Source organism: Anolis sagrei, chromosome 3 (genome assembly GCF_037176765.1).
Source record: "Anolis sagrei isolate rAnoSag1 chromosome 3, rAnoSag1.mat, whole genome shotgun sequence".
Classification (NCBI taxonomy): domain Eukaryota; kingdom Metazoa; phylum Chordata; class Lepidosauria; order Squamata; family Dactyloidae; genus Anolis; species Anolis sagrei.
This window is the reverse complement of record NC_090023.1, coordinates 62,505,190-62,526,204: the sequence shown is the minus strand read 5'-3', so window position 1 is coordinate 62,526,204 and position 21,015 is coordinate 62,505,190. Positions and strand designations below refer to the sequence as shown.

Sequence of the window (21,015 nt, the reverse complement as noted above, 5' to 3'; positions counted from 1 at the left end):
AGACAAAGATTGAGAAGCTCTGGCAACTGAAATTGAGGAGAGAATATCATGGCAATGCTCATTTCCGTATCTCATGGAAATATTGGTTTTTGATATGTTCGGAAATGATAATCTTGAAAGCTAGAAGTCTTAGACAAGAGATATCTGTTCAGTAACTACATAATTATCTCAATGGTCAGTTTGTTTCATCTGAATTTTACTTGTGCCAATCCAGAAAGCTGAACCTCATTATTACACCACTACTTGCAGACTGTAACATGAATGTAAGAAGACTGCATCATCATCCCAAAATGAATAACCATACTTGCATTAAATTCAAAATACATTATTCAGCAAAAGATTATGAGAGTATATACCTGGCTATTTTTAAAAGTTTATTAGTACACAAGATTGTCACAGAAAAGCTCTGTTTGGACAGCCTAGTCTGTTGCAACCTTCATAAAGGATGCAACAGTATCTGCAGTTTTGGGACTGTACTTTGTCTGATCACAAACAAGATAATCTTCTTTTATACAAAAAGGATAACATTGGATTTCCTCTGACAAAGGTGAATACAACTTAAGGGAAGAGTACTTAATCTTTAACTCAGCAAATTTAGACTAAAGTAGGCTTCATATAATACAATGTTAACTTTACCCTTCCCCCTGGAGCTTTTCCTCAGGAATTTGGTGTCAGTTAAGTACAGAAGATTTTGGCTTGCTCACCTCCTTGGCATCATTTGTGCAGTTGACCAGGTTGCACTGCTTCTAGTGACAAAGCACAAGGTTTCTCCCTTTCCTGCCTCTTGGTTAGCTTTAGTCAAGTGGAGAAGGACCCCTAACTTCCTCAGCATGCTGTTCGAACAGAATCAGCACCTCAATTCCCAAGGACATCAGGCATGCCCCAACTCTGGCAGTCTTTAGGAGGAGCCTGAAAACGTGTTTGTTCCAGTGTGCCTTCCCAGAATAAGGAATTTCTCAGCAACATGTCCTCACAATGCGCAATACTGACCCAGGATTGTCTGCATGCCCCACCCCGCTGAAACTTTATCCCATTTATATCTTACCTGTTTCATACCCAGCATTATTTTAAAATTGTAATTATTAAATTTGGCCCAGCCATAGTTTTTAAACGTTCTTGTGTTAATGTTTATTGCTTTTTTGTTTACGACATTTATTTTAACTGTTTTATATTGCTTGTTTGTTATTGCTTTTTAATTGATGCGCTGTGGGCTCGGCCTCATGTAAGCCGCACCGAGTCCCTTGGATGGTAGCGGGGTATAAATAAAGTATTATTATGATTATGATTATGATTTTTCCATCACCACCACCGTCTTCTTTTTCTTCCCTCCAAGCCCATCTCCCTTGTTTAATTCTCCTTTGTCCTTTCAAACTTCCCAACGTCTCACTGTTCCTCTCAACTTTAGCATAAAAAGATATCAAGAAAACCAGTAACACCATTGAGACTAACTGGAAAGAAGGAGTATCTATCATAAGCTCGTGTGGACAGTTTTACCTCATCAGGTGCAGAGTTTCAGAGTGTCCAGGTCTCCTTTGTCTCCTCCCCCTTCAACCCCCAAAACCCCACATATACAGTAGGATCTAGCAAGGCAATCTTTCCTTGTTTTCCCAAGAAAGCTTTATAGTCCATGCCTTGGTCACCTCTAGATTGGACTACTGTAATGCACTCTACGTGGGGCTGCCCTTGAAAACGGCTCGGAAATTCCAACTGGTCCGACGGGCAGCGGCCAGGATGTTAACTGGTGCTCCTTACAGAGAGAGGTCAACCCTCCTGTTCAAGGAACTCCACTGCCTGCCGTTTATTTTCTGAGCCCAATTTAAGGTGCAGGTGCTTACCTACAAAGCCCTAAACGGTTTGGGACCATCCTACCTGCGTGACCGCATCTCCATTTATGAACCCACGTGCTCACTTCGTTCCTTGACTACTGCCATTGTTAATAATGCTTTTTGAAGCAAGGTGTCTGGCCAGCATCAGACATTTTAAAGGAAACATTTTATATGAATCCATTTCATGCTGATGTCAGACTAGTCCTGAAATTTTCCTGACTGCTGGCTTTCCCCAAGTACAAAGTTCATCCGGAGAGGCCCTGCTCGCGATTCCGCCTGCGTTGCAGGCGCGTCTGGTGGGGACGTGAGACAGGGCCTTTTCTGTGGTGGCCCCCCGACTCTGAAACACCCTCCCCAAAGATCTTAGACAGGCCCCTAAGTTGGTAGTCTTTAGAAAAAACTTGAAGACCTGGCTGTTCCGATGTGCCTTTCCAGAATAGGAAAACTCCAACAAGTCCCAGAAGCACTTTATTAGAAATTAAGATTATTGGCACACTGCACACTGCACTTACCCTGTAATCCCTATATACCACCTGTCACATCAGCACTTTTAATCTGTACCCATTACTCTGGCCCGGCCCAGTTTTATTGTGTCCTGGTGTATTGTTTTATTGCTTGTTGTTTAATATTGCTTTAACTGTTTTTAATTTGCTTTAGGTTGTGTATTGTTATGTTGTGTTTTGAGGCCTTGGCCTTTGTAAGCCGCATTGAGGTACAAATAAAGTTAATAATAATAATAATAATAATAATAATAATAATAATAGTCTTTAAGGTAATTGTAATAAAAATCTGACAGATTACTTTTCAACAAAACACATTATACACTTCACAAAAGCAAAAGGTGAGACGACACCAACGGCTTAAACAGGGGTTAGGTGAGGCCTGACAAGGCAATCTCAAGGTTCCATACAGGAACTGGTGGAGTAAAAGGGGGACAGGGATTCTTATATCCCTGCAAAAACAATTTTATACATGGATCAGTAAAGCAGGTTGATAGGCCCAATTTCCTTCTATCGGCAGAGATAGCTGCTAGGTAACACATTAGAGATGACAGTGATAGTCCAGTATCTGTGAGGGACATCAGGAAGTGACGGGCCACAGACAATGGTGCTGTAAGAAGGTCAACCCCCTTGTGTTGTAGAAAAGCGCAAAAGTGATTCATTCCACTTAGTGCAATATGATCGCTAGGTGCTGTAAGGTCTCTGAGTTGCATCAATGATGTCCATTGCCCACTGTGACTGGGGGCTGGCTGGACACTCCATGTCTTGAGGTGAAGCTGACGCACATCCGGGTGGAGCACTTGACCTTGTTGGGCCATCAGCAGATCGGTCCTGACTTGCGGGACATCTACACTGACCACTTAATCAGAGGTGAAATCAGAATAGAAGCAAGTGGTTTCACTATAGGGATGACTGCAAGCTCATGGAGTCAGTTTAGGCCTGGATGATACTCTCTCGCCTATGGACTGAGAAAGGCGGTATACAAATACAGTAAATAAATACTTACACACACCTTAGAGGCTGGCCTCGAACCGACTCTAGGATCCAAAGAAATGACAGCAATGGAAAATGAAGGGTTTTTTTTTTTCAACTCCCCTGTTAGAATGTGCATATACAGAGCAGCAGACTGCTTCAGGTATCCACACAGCAATTTGCATTCTGTGAAGCTGATTTTGCCATGTGATGTGGTTTCCACTAGAGTGTGCTGATGGAAATTAAGAGCACTATTTGGGATTATCACCTAATTTTGCTTCTCTCTATTTAAAGGTCTGAAAGCTCTCTGCAGTGTGTTCACATTGTACATTAATTGCTTAGTGTAGATATGCCCTTAGTTTTGTCCACCTAATGTGGCACCCGAGCATTGTGGAATGCTGTGTGTGTATGTGTGTGTGTATGTTGGAGAAGGAGACATCACCATGATTCAAACAACCTCTACTTTTGCTATCCTATTTTGAAAATGAAGGTGTTCATTTGGTCTTCAATAACAGAGAAAGAACAAGAACACTGGTGTTTGATTATCCTTACAGCTGCCCAGTTGCTTTTTTGGCTCAGCTGGTCTCAAATGTACTGCTGAAGGAGCATAATTATAGCATATGTAGTTTGAGTACTGCAATATTAGGGCATATAATAACATCTCAAGTAGGAAAATTAATGTTTTACGAACATTTCGTAAGAATAATTTTAAATGCAAAAGATTTACATGGATACCTTTTTAAAAGGGCAGATGTGTTTACAGTATTTTCTAAACAAATCCTGGCACTCTGGTTTTTGAATAAAAAGTTAAATGACAAGGTTTCTTAGCAACAGCAGCTGACACCCTCACTCAACTGAGACATCATTATAGAGCTTGCTTATCTTTTACGCCATTAACAACATACTGAAAATGACTTTCAACAGAAATAGAAAAGAAAACCATTGCCCATAGTTTCTCTGTTGTAACAAATGGCCTCTGTTATCTATACTCTGTTTTATTCAATATATGTCTTCCAAAAACCATTGCCCTTTTAAAATTACGAATGCAGCACACTGAAACCTCTGGAAGGTAAGGTACTGGGAGATTCAGATAATGTAGACATTCACGTTTTTAAAATTGCCTGAACATTATAAATACTGTATCTGTATGGTCATTGGGGTGGGTGGATGATTAAGAAGAAAACATGGAGGAGAATTTGGGCAAGTAGGGGCTTTGGGGAGGGGACCATGGTGGGAAGGGAAGCACAACGTTAGAAGAGATCCCTTTCAGCAAGGCAGGAAGACAATCAAAGCCCTCCCACAAACAGCCATCCAGCCTTGGTTCAAAAACCTCCAGAGATGAAGACCCCACTAGAAGAAACCCCCCAAAGGGAATCTAGTCCAACCCTCTTCAGCCAGCCTTTTTTTACCCCTCCCCCTCCAAAAAAAGAGGTTTTGTCACTGAACAATTGGGGTGCAGGTGCTATTCATATATAGGTACTGTTGTGACTTTGAAAATTTAAACAATTTATTGATTGAGTTTCAGTAATTACCACTAAAATGGGCAAGTTTCTAATTCAGAAAATACAATCTGTTGAAAAGGATGTTGGTTTAACCTTGGTTTGCTAGGAAATTTGAGTTACCATGTTGCAAAAGGATGCATGTCTAAAAAACGTGTCACCAACATGAAAAATTTAGATAGCTTTGCACTATATCATGAACTGAAGTCTAACTGAAGAGTAAATGTTTACTTTCTAGATAATTTTGGGTGTTAGCTTCCTTTACGCATTAACGCTAAACTGCTCCCTTAAGCTTATTTCCAACAGACATTCTGAAAGCTTTAAACAACCATCCCACAGCTACATGATTCATAAATACTTTTATTTTGAAACTTCTGCAAATGTTTTTGATTCCACTAAGCCACTATAAATACATAAAACTATAGTTATTTACATATTTAGCTAATACTATATTAAAATGGAATACATTTCGGATTAATAAATGCAAAGTATGAATATCTGGTGACTGCTATCCTGTCAACAGACTATAGTATCAACCATTTACATTTTGCCCAGCAGTGTGGAAATGTTTTCTCCCTTAAGAGGATTATTAAATAAGACACATATTATCATATTTCAAGATTTGATTGCATTAGGACAGCTATCATATAACCAAAACGACAAATTGCTAAGACTATTTGGCATTCTATGTGGAACCGTGCAAGATACATGTTGAGTTATCTCTTATCCAGAATTCTGCAATACTGCAAAATTATCCACTCAGATTAGTGACACCTTTGCTTTCTGAAGATTCACTGTACAGAAATGTTGTTTTATGTACCAGATAATGAAAAAGATTGTATATAAAATTACCTTCAGGCTATTTATGCAAGGTATATATGAAACATACATGAATTCCTTGTTTAGACTTGCTTCTCATTTCCAGGGTATCACATTATGTATTTGCAAAATATTCCAAAATAAAAAAATCCCTTAAAAATCCAAAATAGGGATCTAGTCCGAAGCATTTCAGAGAAGGGATACCCAATTTGTACCAGAAAACTGTAGTATACAAATATTCAGACTACAAGACATCCTCTTTTCAGATCAGCCAAATTGCTAAGCTTTGGAGAACATAAAGTGAACAAGAAGATATCAATGGAGGGAACAAAACATAATTAAAGCATTTATGCTATTTATAAGTCTATATTTGAAAAGTACATTACAGTCTTGTAAGACTGTACATCCAAATTCAGGAAATTTCTTTTCACTGCACTTTTAAAGGAGGATAAGATTACTTCTAAACTATCACCTCAGGCATGGTACAGGTGCTAACAACAGATACACAACTTCTCCTGCTACTGCCAGTTGACAGCCAGTTAGTGGGAGAATGAAAAAGCAGTTGTGGTTCTCTTTATTTGTTATGCATAAGCCAAATCAGGATCTACATTAAAACAAACACCCTTCCAGAGATTGTAGGATTGAGATGTATGTGAAATTGCATACTGGAACAGCTTAGACGATGTTTTTGGACGACAAGGCTAATTGTGAAGGTAGTGGTTTTATGTTTTTAAAGGTTTTAATGTATGTATTTTATAATTCTGCTTTAAATGTTTATTGTAATTTTTACATTGTTTTAATGGCAAGGTGGTTGTAAAGCCACCTTGAGTTACCTATGGGTTCAAGAAAGGTGCGTTAGAAATATAGTAAATAAATAAATAATGCCTTTTCCAAAAGGACTGCATTTCAAGAAGTGTCCTCCTCTGCCAGCTACCTATTTCACGGTTGTACTTTGTGCTATTGCTTTTATATTGAAGATGGCAAAAAAGAGCTGGTACTGTATGATGCTCAAGTTATATTGATTTGATCAGGCGAGACTATACTATGCAAAATATTGAAATTATATTATTGGGGGACAAGCAATATATTTATATGGAAAAGGTCTGCAGTGTATATTCCTGGTGGCTCTCACATCAGTGTCCAGTCTGTCCATTTGACTAGGCACACATGCTAAAAATCTTGCAAAGCTTGCAGTTGCTAAACAAAAATGTCTTGAAGTGGGCTTAAAACCATTAGCTGGCCTTTAAAGGTAAAGGTTTCCCCTGACATTAAGTCTAGTTGTGTCTGACTCTCAGGGGTGGTGCTCGTCTCCATTTCTAAGCCATAGAGCCAGCAATGTATGTAAACACTTCCAAGGTCATGTGGCCAGCATGACTGCATGGAGCACTGTTACCTTTCTGCAGAAGCGCTACCTCATGCAGAAGCAGTACCTATTTATCTACTCATATTTGCATATTTGCTAGGTTGGCAGAAGAACTGGCCTGTACTTGCAGATTTATTTTGGTAAGTATCATTCTGTAGTAGCCAAGTAATAAGGCAGGAAAAGTAGACACTTCTCTAATTATTTTGTGAAAGATTCAATATTCAGTCAATAAATGAAGATACAGCTATGATGAACAATGTATTTTACAATATTAGATAAGTAAGAAATATATTTCTGTACACACATTACACAGCTGTCCTAAGCGACATTGTTGTCAATCATGCAGGCTCAAAACAGTGTTCAAGGAATGTCATAAACCATAAGTGACCATCCCTTCTTTGAATGGGCAGCATCATTTATATCTCATAATGACACTTTTCATTTTGTCTCCATTAGGAGAAGAGAAAGGGAAAGTTATGTGCATATAGAATAAAGGGGCAAGCAGGTAGGAATACTCTTTCAGGCTATAGCCTATTCAACATCCCTATATCCAGGAGCAAGTCCCATTTAACTAAGGAGAATTGGAGTAAAGCAAACAAGTAAGACTGTGCTATTAAGTGATGTTTTAAAAAGGAAGTAATTTAATATTTATGGTGAGAAGTCTTCTTTTTATTTTCATGCCCAGGTTCACTTTTGAAAATAAGGTAGTTTTGTTTTCATATAACATGTATGTTAGAAAGGCATTATTTCTGTTACAGACATTCATTTTATAGTTTGATTGCTAAGTATAACTATCATTTAAAAGTATTTTAGGCATTCGTAACCATTTCTTTGCATTAGCACAATTATTTCTACAGCAGCCCTTGCCCTAAGTATGATTGTTTCAATTTTGCAGATAAAGTATGTTCTAAGCACATGTGTAATCAGGTAATTGAGACTTTGTATGACATTCTGGGGGTCAGCGAACTGAAATGGACTGGAATGGGCCACTTCACATCAGATGACCACCAGATCTACTACTGCGGACAAGAGGAACATCGAAGAAATGGAGTAGCCTTCATAATTAATAAGAAATTCGCTAAAGCAGTGCTTGGATACAACCCAAAAAATGACAGAATGATCTCAATTCGAGTGCAAGGAAAGCCTTTCAACATCACAGTGATCCAAATATACGCCCCAACCACAGCTGCTGAAGAAGCAGAAGTAGATCAGTTCTATGAGGATCTGCAGGACCTACTGGATAATACACCAAAAAGAGACATTATTTTCATTACAGGAGACTGGAATGCCAAGGTGGGAAGTCAAATGACAACTGGGATCACAGGCAAGCATGGTCTGGGAGAACAAAATGAAGCGGGACGCAGGCTGATAGAATTTTGCCAGGAAAACTCGCTGTGTATAACAAACACTCTCTTCCAACAACCTAAAAGACGGCTTTATACATGGACTTCACCAGATGGTCAGCACTGAAATCAGATTGACTACATTCTTTGCAGCCAAAGGTGGCGGACATCCATCCAGTCGGTGAAAACAAGACCTGGGGCTGACTGTAGCTCAGATCACGAACTTCTTATTGCTCTGTTTAGAATAAAACTAAAGAGATCAGGGAAAATACACAGACCAGTTAGATATGATCTCACTAACATTCCTAGCGAATATACAGTGGAAGTGAAGAACAGATTTGAAGGACTAGATTTAGTAAACAGAGTCCCAGAAGAACTATGGACAGAAGTCCGAGACATTGTTCAGGAGGCGGCAACAAAGTACGTCCCAAAGAAAAAGAAAACCAAGAAGGCAAAATGGTTGTCTGCTGAGACACTGGAAGTAGCCCAAGAAAGGAGGAAAGCAAAAGGAAACAGTGATAAGGGGAGATATACCCAGTTAAATGCGCAATTCCAGAGGTTAGCCAGAAGAGATAAGGAACTATTTTTAAACAAGCAATGCTTGGAAGTGGAAGAAGACAGCAGAATAGGAAGGACAAGAGACCTCTTCCAGAAAATTAGAAACATTGGAGGTAAATTTCAGGCAAAAATTGGTATGATAAGAAACAAAGATGGCAGGGACTTAACAGAAGCTGAAGAGATCAAGAGAAGGTGGCGAGACTATACAAAAGATCTGTATAGGAAGGATAATAATATCGAGGATAGCTTTGACGGTGTGGTGAATGAATTAGAACCAGACATCCTGAGGAGTGAGGTTGAATGGGCCTTAAGAAGCATTGCTAACAACAAGGCAGCAGGAGACGACGAGATCCCAGCTGAACTGTTTAAAATCTTAAAAGATGATGCTGTCAAGGTGATGCATGCCATATGCCAGCAAATATGGAAAACACAAGAATGGCCATCAGACTGGAAAAAATCAACTTATATTCCCATACCAAAAAAGGGAAATGCGAAAGACTGCTCAAACTTCCGTACAGTGGCCCTTATTTCTCATGCCAGTAAGGTAATGCTCAAGATCCTGCAAGGAAGACTCCAGCAATACATGGAGCGAGAGTTGCCAGATGTTCAAGCTGGGTTTAGAAAAGGCAGAGGAACAAGAGACCAGATTGCCAATATCCGCTGGATAATGGAGAAAGGCAGGGAGTTTCAGAAAAACGTCTATTTTTGCTTCATTGACTATTCTAAAGCCTTTGACTGTGTGGATCATAATAAACTGTGGCAAGTTCTTGGTGGGATGGGTATACCAAGCCACCTTGTCTCTCTCCTGAGGAATCTGTACAAGGACCAAGTAGCAACAGTCAGAACTGACCACGGAACAACAGACTGGTTCAAGATTGGGAAAGGCGTACGGCAAGGCTGCATACTCTCACCCAACCTTTTTAACTTGTATGCAGAACACATCATGCGATGTGCGGGGCTTGATGAATGCAAAGCTGGGGTAAAAATTGCTGGAAGAAACATTAACAACCTCAGATATGCAGATGACACCACTCTGATGGCCGAAAGCGAGGAGGAGCTGAGGAGCCTTCTAATCAAGGTGAAAGAAGGAAGTGCAAAAGCTGGGTTGCAGCTAAACATCAAAAAAACCAAGATTATGGCAACAAGAATGATTGACAACTGGGAAATAGAGGGAGAAAACGTGGAGGCCGTGACAGACTTTGTATTTCTAGGCGCAAAGATTACTGCAGATGCAGACTGTGGCCAGGAAATCAGAAGACGCTTACTTCTTGGGAGAAGAGCAATGTCCAGTCTCGATAAAATAATAAAGAGTAGAGACATCAGACTGGCAACAAAGATCTGCCTAGTCAAAGCCATGGTATTCCCTGTAGTAACCTACGGATGTGAGAGCTGGACCTTAGGGAAGGCTGAGTGAAGGAAGATCGATGCTTTTGAGCTGTGGTGTTGGAGGAAGGTTCTGAGAGTGCCTTGGACTGCGAGAAGATCCAAACGGTCCATCCTCCAGGAAATAAAGCCCGGCTGCTCACTGGAGGGAAGGATACTAGAGACAAAGTTGAAGTACTTTGGCCACATCATGAGGAGACAGCAAAGCCTAGAGAAGACAATGATGCTGGGGAAAGTGGAAGGCAAAAGGAAGAGGGGCCGACCAAGGACAAGATGGATGGATGGCATCCTTGAAGTGACTGGACTGACCTTATGATCATTTTTGGCCTTCAATCTATTTTAAAGAGTTGTCAAAGTATGGAGATAATTGTCAAAGTATGGAGATCAGTTCAAATTCCAACTCAGACATGGAACCAACTGAAAAGACCTTAGGCAAGTCATATTCTCTCAACATCCAAGGATAGCAGAGTAAAAAACAAAACAAAAAACAAACAAAAAAAAAACCATCCCTCTGGAGACATCTTGCCAAGAAACCCCATGATAGGTTCACTTGTCACCTTAGTCAAAAATAACTTGAAAGCACCTAACAGCACACAATGACAAATATGAGTAACTAAACAGCCTCTAAAACTCCACCCGAACAGAATCAACTTGAAAACACTCATAAACTACAGTATAAGGCACCTTGCCAGGAAGAGGAAGGAAGCTCCTTCTTTGTAGGCTTTTAGACAGAGGCTGGATAGGTACTTTGTGTTTTTCCTGCATGGCAGGGGCTTGGACTGGATGGCCCATGTGGTCTCTTCCAACTCTATGATTTTACCACTACTGAAGACTGTAAAAAAGACCACCTTGTTTTATATGACCACACCTGGTATAGACTCAATGCTACTGGTGGCAATCTGCAGTTTATTGGTATTAATTGTCATCATGTTGTATGGGACTTATGGTAACCCTGGATACATCTAAACTCTAGAATTAATGCAGTTTGACAAAACTTTTATCTGTTTTCACTCAAAGCTATGGAATTATGGAAGTTGTAGTTTTAGAAACTCTTTAGTCTTCCCTTCCAAAGAGTGCCGGAGCATCACCAAACCAAAAATCCCAGGATTCCATAGCACTGACCAAGACAATTATAGGTGTCAAACTGCATTAATTCTATAGTATAGGTACATCTTCTGTTGCCTTAACAGCTGTCTTAAGAACTTGCAAACTCAGACCTGTGGTTTCCTTGATCAAATACATCCTCTTGAAAGCTTCCCCCCCCCCCCCCCCTACATTTTATCATCAGTGATGACGCCATTTCATTACACAGTCAAAGTATGATAGGCTGAGTTGGCTTCTAAGGAAAGTTTAGGCTTAATTGGTTCCCTGCTGTTGTTTGTACCTTTTAGTTGTTTCCAACTTATGGTGACCTTAATAGAAAACTATACTGGGATTTTCTACAGGATTTGTTCGGAGGGAGCTTGCCTTTGCCTTCCTCTGAGGCTGAGAGAGTGTAATTTACTCAAAATTATTTAATGGGTTTTCATGGCTGAGCAGGATTCAAACCCTTATCTCCAGAGTCGCAGTTCAACATTTAAATCATTACATCACACTGGCTCATGGGTAATGGTAAAGGTTTTCCCCTGACATGGAGTCCAGTCGTGTCTGACTCTGGGGTGTGGTGCTCATCTCCATTTCTAAGTCGAAGAGCCGGTGTTACCCGTAGACACCTCCTAGGTCATGTGGCTGGCATGACTTCATGGAGCACCGTTAGCTTCCTGCCGGAGTGGTGCCTATTGATCTACTCACATTTGCATGTTTTCGAACTGCTAGGTTGGCAGAAGCTGGGGCTGACAGTGGAAGCTCATGCCGCTCCCCGGATTTGAACCTGCGACCTTTCGGTCAACAAGCTCATCAGCTCAGCGCTTTAACCCACTGTGCCACCGGGGGCTCCCACACTGGCTCATACTATCCATTTATTTTGCAGGCAGGGGGAGGGAACTGACAGTCCATGGTATTCACAGAACCACATTTCAAATAACTTGGTTTTATTTCTGTTACGTTCTTTGCTGTCCTTCTTTCACAACCATGCATAGAAATTGGAAATACTACAGCATGGAAGAGCCAGACTTCAGTATTCAGTGATGTACACTGCAGATGCCAGTATACTTTGTGCCATACATTACATAAATGCTCAAAAGTGATTTATACAATACTTACTACAGTTGAGTGAAGAAGTATTCTGAGGATAAGTAGAAATGTCGTACACTGAAGCTTATCACATGCTGCACTATCTCTTAGCCAGACAACAGCCCATAGGAAAAGCTTTGCTGCTTTTTCTTAACCTTCTTGACATAATACTGGGTCAACCAAGGTTTGTTCATTCTTAATCAAACAACACTTCCTGAAAACAGAATAGGCCATCTGCCTTTTTGAAGGCATTGAAAAAAATGCAAGAGCATGCCTAGATGTTAACAAGAAATCTTTATCCACATCTAGCACATATGTCAAAGATTTACATTAATGCCCTCCTAAAGATGAGGTTTGTAAATAACTGAAGAAAGAGGTGTTTTTTTTTCCTTTCGCCTCAACCAATTTTCAATTTTTCAAATAGGAGAATGAGAAACTTTGAGGAGGGAAAATCAAAGACTGGATGGGATATTTTGCACTTTTTACATTAGTAAAATGTTTCAAGACAAAGTTTCAATCATTCAGAATGTAGAAATCCTGTTCATATACAAAACTTGGATCCAAGATGCATTTCTGCACACAGCTAATGTCATGTTTCTCATGGGTGAAGCATACTGAAGCTTTCATTGCTTCACAAAATAAGGCAAAGGTAGGATGGATTCAGGAATTGTAGTTTTTGCCTTTTTTTTGCCTTCTTTGCAAAAAAGTGCTGATGCCTCAGGAGACTACAGATCCCAGAGCACTGAGCCAGTGTCAGACTGTATTAATTCTACAGTGTAGATGCGCTCTTCGTTAAGGAAACTGTAGCCCTGAATATCTGAACAGAGATGTTAATAACAGGATCTTATGAAGGTTTCTCATTCATGTCACTATAAACTGGGAGCTTTTCTGTTTCTGGTGATATGGGAAAGTTAATAATAGCATAACTAGGTTCTTCTTTATTGAAGGTTTTAATCATTACTTTTATTTCTACAAGCAGTTAAATAGTAGCACTAGATTCTAATTTGATGTTTAAAGGCTGTAATAGTTTTCCAGTTCAGTGCACTCTAAGAAAACTCAATTTGATGACCAGACAGATTTTATATCCCACGGGTAACATTCAAAAATAAGAGTGACATCAACAATGGCATGAAGTATTTCAACAGGAAACAAAAAGCTGAAAAGTGTTGAAAAGCATTTTATTTCGTATAACTTTTAACCTCACAGGTGTTTCAGGCACTGAATCCTGGTTGTATTCACTTTGATAGCTATATTTTCAAAGAGGGATTAGTTACTAAGAGAAACAGCATCCAACATTAAATAAATCACACTCTTACAATTTTTGTTAAAATTATAAAGGTATTTCTTTTTATAAAAAATCTCACTGTAAACCTGCCTGCTGTAAAGATTGGACAGTTGTAAACCGAGATATAATGTGGTCTGTTATCAACAAGTTAGCTCCTAAAAAGATACATGCATGATTGAGGACACCTGCAGAAGTAATACAGCATCACAAGAAAACATCATAATACCTTCACTCAGTACATGTACTAAGAATGACACAACTTACCACCTTCCAACATTATTTCTAGGCAATCTACTAATAAAGCTACTAAAGCATAGTTTTGCTATACAGGTCTGTTTTCCATTTACAAAAACTGTATATGTACCACATGACCTATGTACCATAATATAACACTTGATGTATTTGAGACAACTTACTTACTTAGGGGATCCCTTGTTGGACGAGTAGGATAGTCCTCCAAGGTCAGTATTCTTGTGGATCCGTGTAGGTGACTGTGGAGCCCTATTCTTGACCTGCATCTTCTCCCATAGTAAGGGCATTGGTTTCCAGGTGGAAGGCAGTCTCGGTTGGGGTTGGATTGACACACCTTCCTCTTTCTCTTTCACCCTCCATTTGTGCCTCTTCAAATTCTGCAGCACTGCTGGTCACAGCTGACCTCCAGCTGGAGCGCTCAAGAGCCAGGGCTTCCCAGTTCTCAGTGTCTATACCAGAGTTTTAAAGGTTGGCTTTGAGCCCATCTTTAAATCTCTTTTCCTGTCCACCAACATTCCGTTTTCCGTTCTTGAGTTCGGAGTAGAGCAACTGCTTTGGGAGACGGTGGTCGGGCACCCGGACAACATGGCCGTTCCAGCGAAGTTGATGGCGGAGGACCATCGCTTCAATGCTTGTGATCTTTGCTTCTTCCAGCACACTGACGTTTGTCCGCTTGTCTTCCCAAGAGATTTGCAGGATTTTCCAGAGGCAGCGCTGATGGAATAGTTCCAGGAGTTGCATGTGACATCTGTAGACAGTACACTTTTCGCAGGCATATAGCAGGATTGGGAGGACAATAGCTTTATAAACAAGCACCGTGGTATCCCTACGGATGTACCGGTCCTCAAACACTCTCTGCTTCATTCGGAAAAATGCTGCACTTGCAGAGCTCAGGCAGTGTTGTATTTCAGTATTGATGTTGACTTTGGTGGAGAGGTGGCTACCAAGGTAGCGGAAATGGTCAACATTTTCTACACTTGATCTTAGCCAAAAGGCCGAGAAGCGATAACATTTTCTAATGTTACACCATTAAGCTGTATCTCTGGCATTGGGGAGGAAAAATCAGCAATCAGCCAACAAAAAAATAACAAAGTCAGCGGACCTGATGGGATCCCTGCTGAAATCTTTAAAGAGGGAGGACCTGAGCTGACACAACAACTCCACTGGCTCATAGAAAAAGTGTGGATGACCGAGAAAATCCCAGCAGATTTCAAGGATGCCACTATCATCACCCTCTTCAAAAAGGGGGAAAGAACAGACTGCGGAAACTATCGAGGTATCTCCCTTCTAACCTCAGCTGGGAAAATCCTCACAGAAATCCTTGCAAACCGCCTTCTACCCCTCTCAGAAGACACCCTCCCAGAATCCCAGAACGGCTTCCGCCCCTCCAGAGGAACAGTGGATATGATCTTCACTGCACGACAGCTCGAAGAAAAAAGCAGGGAACAAAATCAACCTCTGTACATGGCATTCAACACAGTGAATCACAGTGCTCTCTGGACCATCCTCCAAAAAATCAGGTGCCCTAACAAATTTGTGAACATCCTGTGACTTCGACATGATGGCAACAGTCTTGGACAGCAATTGCTCCCAAAGTGACCTATTTAAGGTGGAATCAGATGTCAAACAGGGATGTGTTATTGCCCCAATCTTATTCTCCATCTTCGCTATGATACTTCACCTTGTTGATGGGAAGCTTCCCACCGGAGTGGAAATCATCTATCGGACAGATGGCAAGCTGTTTAACCTCAGCAGACTGAAAGCCAAAACCAAGGTTACTACAACATCTTTTATAGAACTCCAGTATGCTGATGACAATGTCATCTGTGAGCATTCAGAAGAAGATCTACAAGCCACTCTAAACACCTTCACAGAAGCATACGAGAAGCTCGACCTGTCATTGAACATCGAGAAAACCAAAGTGCTGTTCCAGCATTTGAGACAAGCACACAGAACAGAACACAACTGTTACAACTCTTTTTTTTCACATAGTCTGTATTATCTTTTCAACTAGCAAACAAAATACTAAAGACTCCAGGATTTGAACCTCCAACTTGTAATACTTATCATTTACTTCTGAGTATTTTTTTCCTGCCAGTGTTGCCAATTGTGTCAAAGTATATTTCAACCACATGGTGCTTGGTTTCATTTGCTTGGCATCAGAGGTATTTCTATCTAGAAACAACACTCAAGCAAAAAGTCATTTTCTATTAAATAAAAAAAGTGGCTTTAGAGGGCTGAAATGTAATTAGGCCTAGATTTTAGATCAGTTTATGTCTACTTAGAAATAGGCATAAAACAGCACCTTTAAATCCTTCCATCTGGATTATAAACTGCCAATAAGTTTCTAGTCCCAATTCAAAGTGCAGGTTATTACCTACAAAGCCCTTAATGGTTCGGGTCCTGCTATCTTCATGACCGTAAACCCACCCCCCCCCCCCCAATGAACTGACATGGGCTCTAAGATCTGCAAGGGAGGCCCTCCTCCCAGTCTCCCCACCGTCACCAGCGCGGTTGGTGAGGACAAGGGAGAGGACCTTCTCGGTGGTGACCCCCATGTTTTGGAATGCCCTCCCCAGTGAGATTAGGCAAGCCCCCACACTGTCTGCCTTCCGTAAGGACATGAAAACCTGGATGTTCAAACAAGCTTTTGAGAACGCCTAGTCCCTAGTTGTTCTACGCGATTGTTATGCAGTCTTGCACTACATCTCATGCCCTCATCCCATTACAGCCTGGTCATGTTTACAACAGCTTACTGCCAGATGATCGCTGTTTCAATTGAATTTTAATTGTTGTTTTATATGCCTATTTGTTTTATCTAATTGCATTTTATATTGTTTTTATTTTATGCTCTGTGCTATGTGTAAGCCGCCCCGAGACCCTTTGGGGAGATGGTGACAGGATACAATAATAAAGTATTATTATTATTATTATTATTATTATTATATCTTAAGTAGCTTCTCCTTTTTGAAAAAAAGTTATGAAGAGAACGTAAAATGGGCCCTAAGCCTAAGGATTATTTTTTTAAAATGCTGAAATTCTCAGTAACAGCCCCCCGCCTCCCAGTGTGATGCAGTGGTTTGAGTGTTGGTCTACTACACTGGAAACCAGGGTTTGAATCCCAGCCCAGCTGTGGAAACACACTGGGTGACCTTGGGCAAGTCACATTCTCTCAGCCTCAGAAGAAGGCAAATATCCTCTGAAACAGACTTTGCTAAGAAAATCTTATTTTATACTTTAAGAGTCACCATAGGTCAGAAGTGAGTTAAGATGCGCCCACACTGTAAAAGTAATGCTATTTGGTACTACTTTGGCTCCCATTGCTAAATGCTGTGGAATCCTAGGATTTGTAGTTTGGTGCCGCACCAGTACATTTTGCCAGAGAAGGCTTAAAAGCTTGTAAAACTATAACTCCCATGATTTCACAGCCATGGCAGTTAAAGTAGTTTCGAATTGCATTTATTCTTCAGTTTAGATGCACACAATGGCAGAGTACCTCCCTTTGGCACTGAGACCCTGAGAGATGGGACCACGCTGCTTACTCTGTTGGCACGCACTGCCCCTCCTCCCTCTTGCTTTTGCAGTCTTTCTGGCTTTACTACTATGGAAGATCCATCACAAACAATCCATTTACAGCCTTTAGTCCACATGTTTCAATACAGGGCGTTTATCTGGAACCGTGTGTTAAGTCATAGCTTCATTAGATGAAGGAAAGAGAATACTTTCTGAAGCTTAACAAACCTGCAATTCCTCCCGCCTCCTAAAAATGGGGATCTATGCCACTGTTTATTTTCTGTAGTCCACTTTAGGATGTAAAACCTACACTGAATGGTGAGAGGAGGACTTTGCTGTGGGGCCACACAAAACAAAGCCTTCGACCTCCGCCTGGGTGAATCACCAGAGCAAACTCCCTTTCTCTCTGTGTATACACACACACACACACACACACACACACATATTTTAGATTGCAAGCCTTGAGCAGGACCCACTGTTTTTGCTCGTTTTGCTACCATATACATATGATTCACTGTATAAATAAAAGTAGCAATAATATTATTTTTTTAAAAACCAAACATAAACAAACACACACAAAATGTGGTCCAAGAGGCCTCCTGTCCTCCCCACACAAAGGAGGGGTGTGCGATGAAGAGAGACCCAGAGAGGGACTGAGCGGCCCCTCATGGATGAAGAGGCTGCTCTCTAGAAAAACCGCCCACAGAAGAAAGAAACTTGGTACCAGGCAGAGGCGCTCGCCTTGCGTCACGACCCCCACCCCCTCCCCCATTGAAAAAAAATCATTAAACTGAGTAACTTTTTGGGTATATCACTTGGGAGGGATAATAGAACAGGCCGCCTCAGAGCCAGGCAGCCAAGTCACCTTCTTTTGTTTCCCTCCCCACCCCCTTCTGCATAAGACAGAAAGAAAGAAAGAAAGAAAGAAAGAAAGGCGAAGGGCAGGAAGGAAAGCAAGAAAGGAGGAAAGAGGGAAAAGGAGAGAAAGAGAAAGAAAGAAAGAACGAAAGAAAGGGAAGGAAGGAAGGAAGGAAAGGAAAGAAAGAAAAGGAAGGAAGATGGAGAGAGAGAGAAAAGAAAGAAGAGAGAGAGAAAGGAAGAAAGAAGATAAAGAAAGTAGAGAGGGAAGGAAGGAGAGGGAGAAAAGAAGAAAAGGAAGAAGAGAATGAAAGGAAGGAAAGGAAGGAAGCGAAGGAAGGAAAAAGGAAGGAAGGAGAAAGAGAAAGAATGGAGGAAGGAAAGGAAGGAAGGTGAGGGAGGGAGAAAGGAAGAGAAGGAAGTAAGGAGAGAGAGAGAGAGAAGGAAGGAGAGGGAGAAAAGAAAAGGAAGAAGAGAATGAAAGGAAGGAAAGGAAGGAAGCGAAGGAAGGAAAAAGGAAGGAAGGAGAAAGAGAAAGAAGGGAGGAAGGAAAGGAAGGAAGGAAGGGAGAAAGGAAGGAGAGATATGAAGAAGGAAGGAAGGAAGGAAAGAAAGAAGGAAAAAAGGATGAGAGAGAAAGGAAAGAAAGATGGGGAAGGGAAGGGAGGAAAGGGAAGAAGAAAGGAAGGAGAAAGAAAGAAAAGCAGGCACTGCAGGGGGCATGGAGAGGGTAGTGGAGGGGTGTCTAATGGGGGAAGCCTTCTCGGGTCTGTAGAGTAGGTGGGGTCTCTTTAGTCCCTTTATTCCCCCTTATGTTCTCTTCAGCGACTCCATTTCGCTTCGTATTCGCACCAGCAGTCTTTCCCCCTTTGCCTTCTCCCCAGGAGCCCCATTACCCTCCCCCCATATTCTCCTCACCAAACCCTTTTCGCCTCAGGATCCCCATTCTGCTGTATATTCTCCTCAGGAGTCCTTTGTCAGGAGACCTTCCATTCTCCTCAGGAGCCCCATTTCGCCTCAGGAGCCCCATGTCGCTGTATCTTCTCCTCAGGAGTCGTCTTCCTCCGTGCATTCCCACGAGCCCCTTTCCCCTTCGCGCGAGGAGCCCCCTTTTGCCTTCCATTCTCCTCAGAGAAGCCCCATCCCGCCTTATAGTCTGCTCAAGAGGGCTCTTCGACTCACATTTCCCTCAGGAACCCCATTAACAACCCCCACCCCCATTCTCTCCAGCAGCCCCCTTCCGCCTCCCTTTTACCTGCCAACAGGAGCAGAAAGAGGCTCCATAGCGACTCCATGGCAGGGGCAGCAACGACTCCAAGCTGAGACTCCGCGCGGAGCGAGAGGCGCTTCTTCCTCTTCCCCTCCTCCTCCTCCTCCTCCTCCTCTGTTTCTTTCTCTCTCTCTCTCCCCCTGGAGCCCAGCAGGTGAAAGGGGCGTCACTTCCGCCTCTGCCACAGCCCTCTCGGCCCCTTCTTCCAAAGACACAGAGAGAGAGAGAGGAGGCAGGCAGAGGAGCGGGACCCTCTCTTTCTCTGCTTCACTTCTCGGGCGCGAGGAGACTCTCCCTGGCGCTGCCCTCCGAGGCCCAGGCGAGCCTTTCTCTCTCCCTCGCCCAGCAACACGCCCTCCCGGCGCAATGGCTGCGGAAGCCCAGGAGAGAGATCACCTTCTCAACGCCTGGGAGGGAACGACACGCACACTGGAGCCCTAGGCCAGGGAGGGGGAGGGGAGCACCCATGCCTCAATGGAGGAGGGTTGAGGCTTAGTTACAAGGTCTGCAACGTGTCACCCAGGCACACAACTCTTGAGAGAGACTCCCTCCCAGGCACACAATCTCCACTTTTCAGGAGCTCCTTCTGAACGAGAAGAGAGGGGCGTCATTGGGCCCACATGAAGCCTTGGGTGCACCTAGAACTGTAAAGCAGTTTGATACCACTTTCAGCTGCGATGGGATCCTGGGAGTTGTAGCTTTTCAAGGCCTTTGGACACCTCTGCTAAAGAGGTTAGAATCATAGAGTTGCCATCCAGCCCAACCCCCTTCTAAGAAGCAGGAAAATTGCATTCAAAGCACCCCCGACAGATGGCCATCCAGCCTCTGTTTAAAAGCTTCCAAAGAAGGAGCCGCCACCACACTTCAAGGCAGAGAGTTCCACTGCTGAATGGCTCTCACAGTCAGGAAGTTCATTCTAATGTTCAGATGGAATCTCCTTTCCTGTAGTTTGAAGCCATTGTTCCACGTCTAGGCAGCAAAAAACAAGCTTGCTCCCTCCTCCCTGTGGCTTCCTCTCACATATTTATACATGGCTATCATGTCTCCTCTCAGCCTTCTCTTCTTCAGGCTAAACATGCCCAGCTCTTTAAGCCACTCCTGATAGGGCTTGTTCTCGAGACCCTTGGTCATTTTAGCCACCTCCCTCTGGACACATTCCAGCTTGTCAACATCTCTCTTCAATTGTGGTGCCCAGAACTTGCCACAATATTCCAGGCATGGTCTAACCAAGGTGGAATAGAGGGGTAGCATTACTTCCCTGGATCTAGACACTATACTCCTATTGATGCAGGCCAAAATCCCATTGCCTTTTTTTGCCGCCACATCACATTGTTGGCTTATGTTTAACTTGTTGTCCACAAGGACCACAAGATCTTTTTCACACATACTGCTCTTGAGCCAG

At 42.1% G+C, this 21,015-nt stretch overlaps 1 protein-coding gene across 3 annotated transcripts in view; it reads right to left on the bottom strand.

The window, feature by feature from the left end:
• Positions 1-20,039, bottom strand: part of CXADR (CXADR Ig-like cell adhesion molecule) — a 45,998-nt gene extending 25,959 nt beyond the window's left edge. Inside the window, exon 1 of one of the 3 annotated variants that reach the window (XM_060770494.2) lies at positions 19,599-20,039. In XM_060770494.2, coding sequence (XP_060626477.1) covers positions 19,599-19,638 — 40 coding nt within the window. In that variant the 5' untranslated portion in view covers positions 19,639-20,039. Of the gene's footprint in view, positions 1-19,261; positions 19,478-19,598 lie in introns of those variants that run through there. The other 2 variants (XM_067466693.1, XM_060770497.2) reach the window with 2 other exon arrangements.
• Between the last annotated feature and the right edge of the window lie 976 nt (positions 20,040-21,015).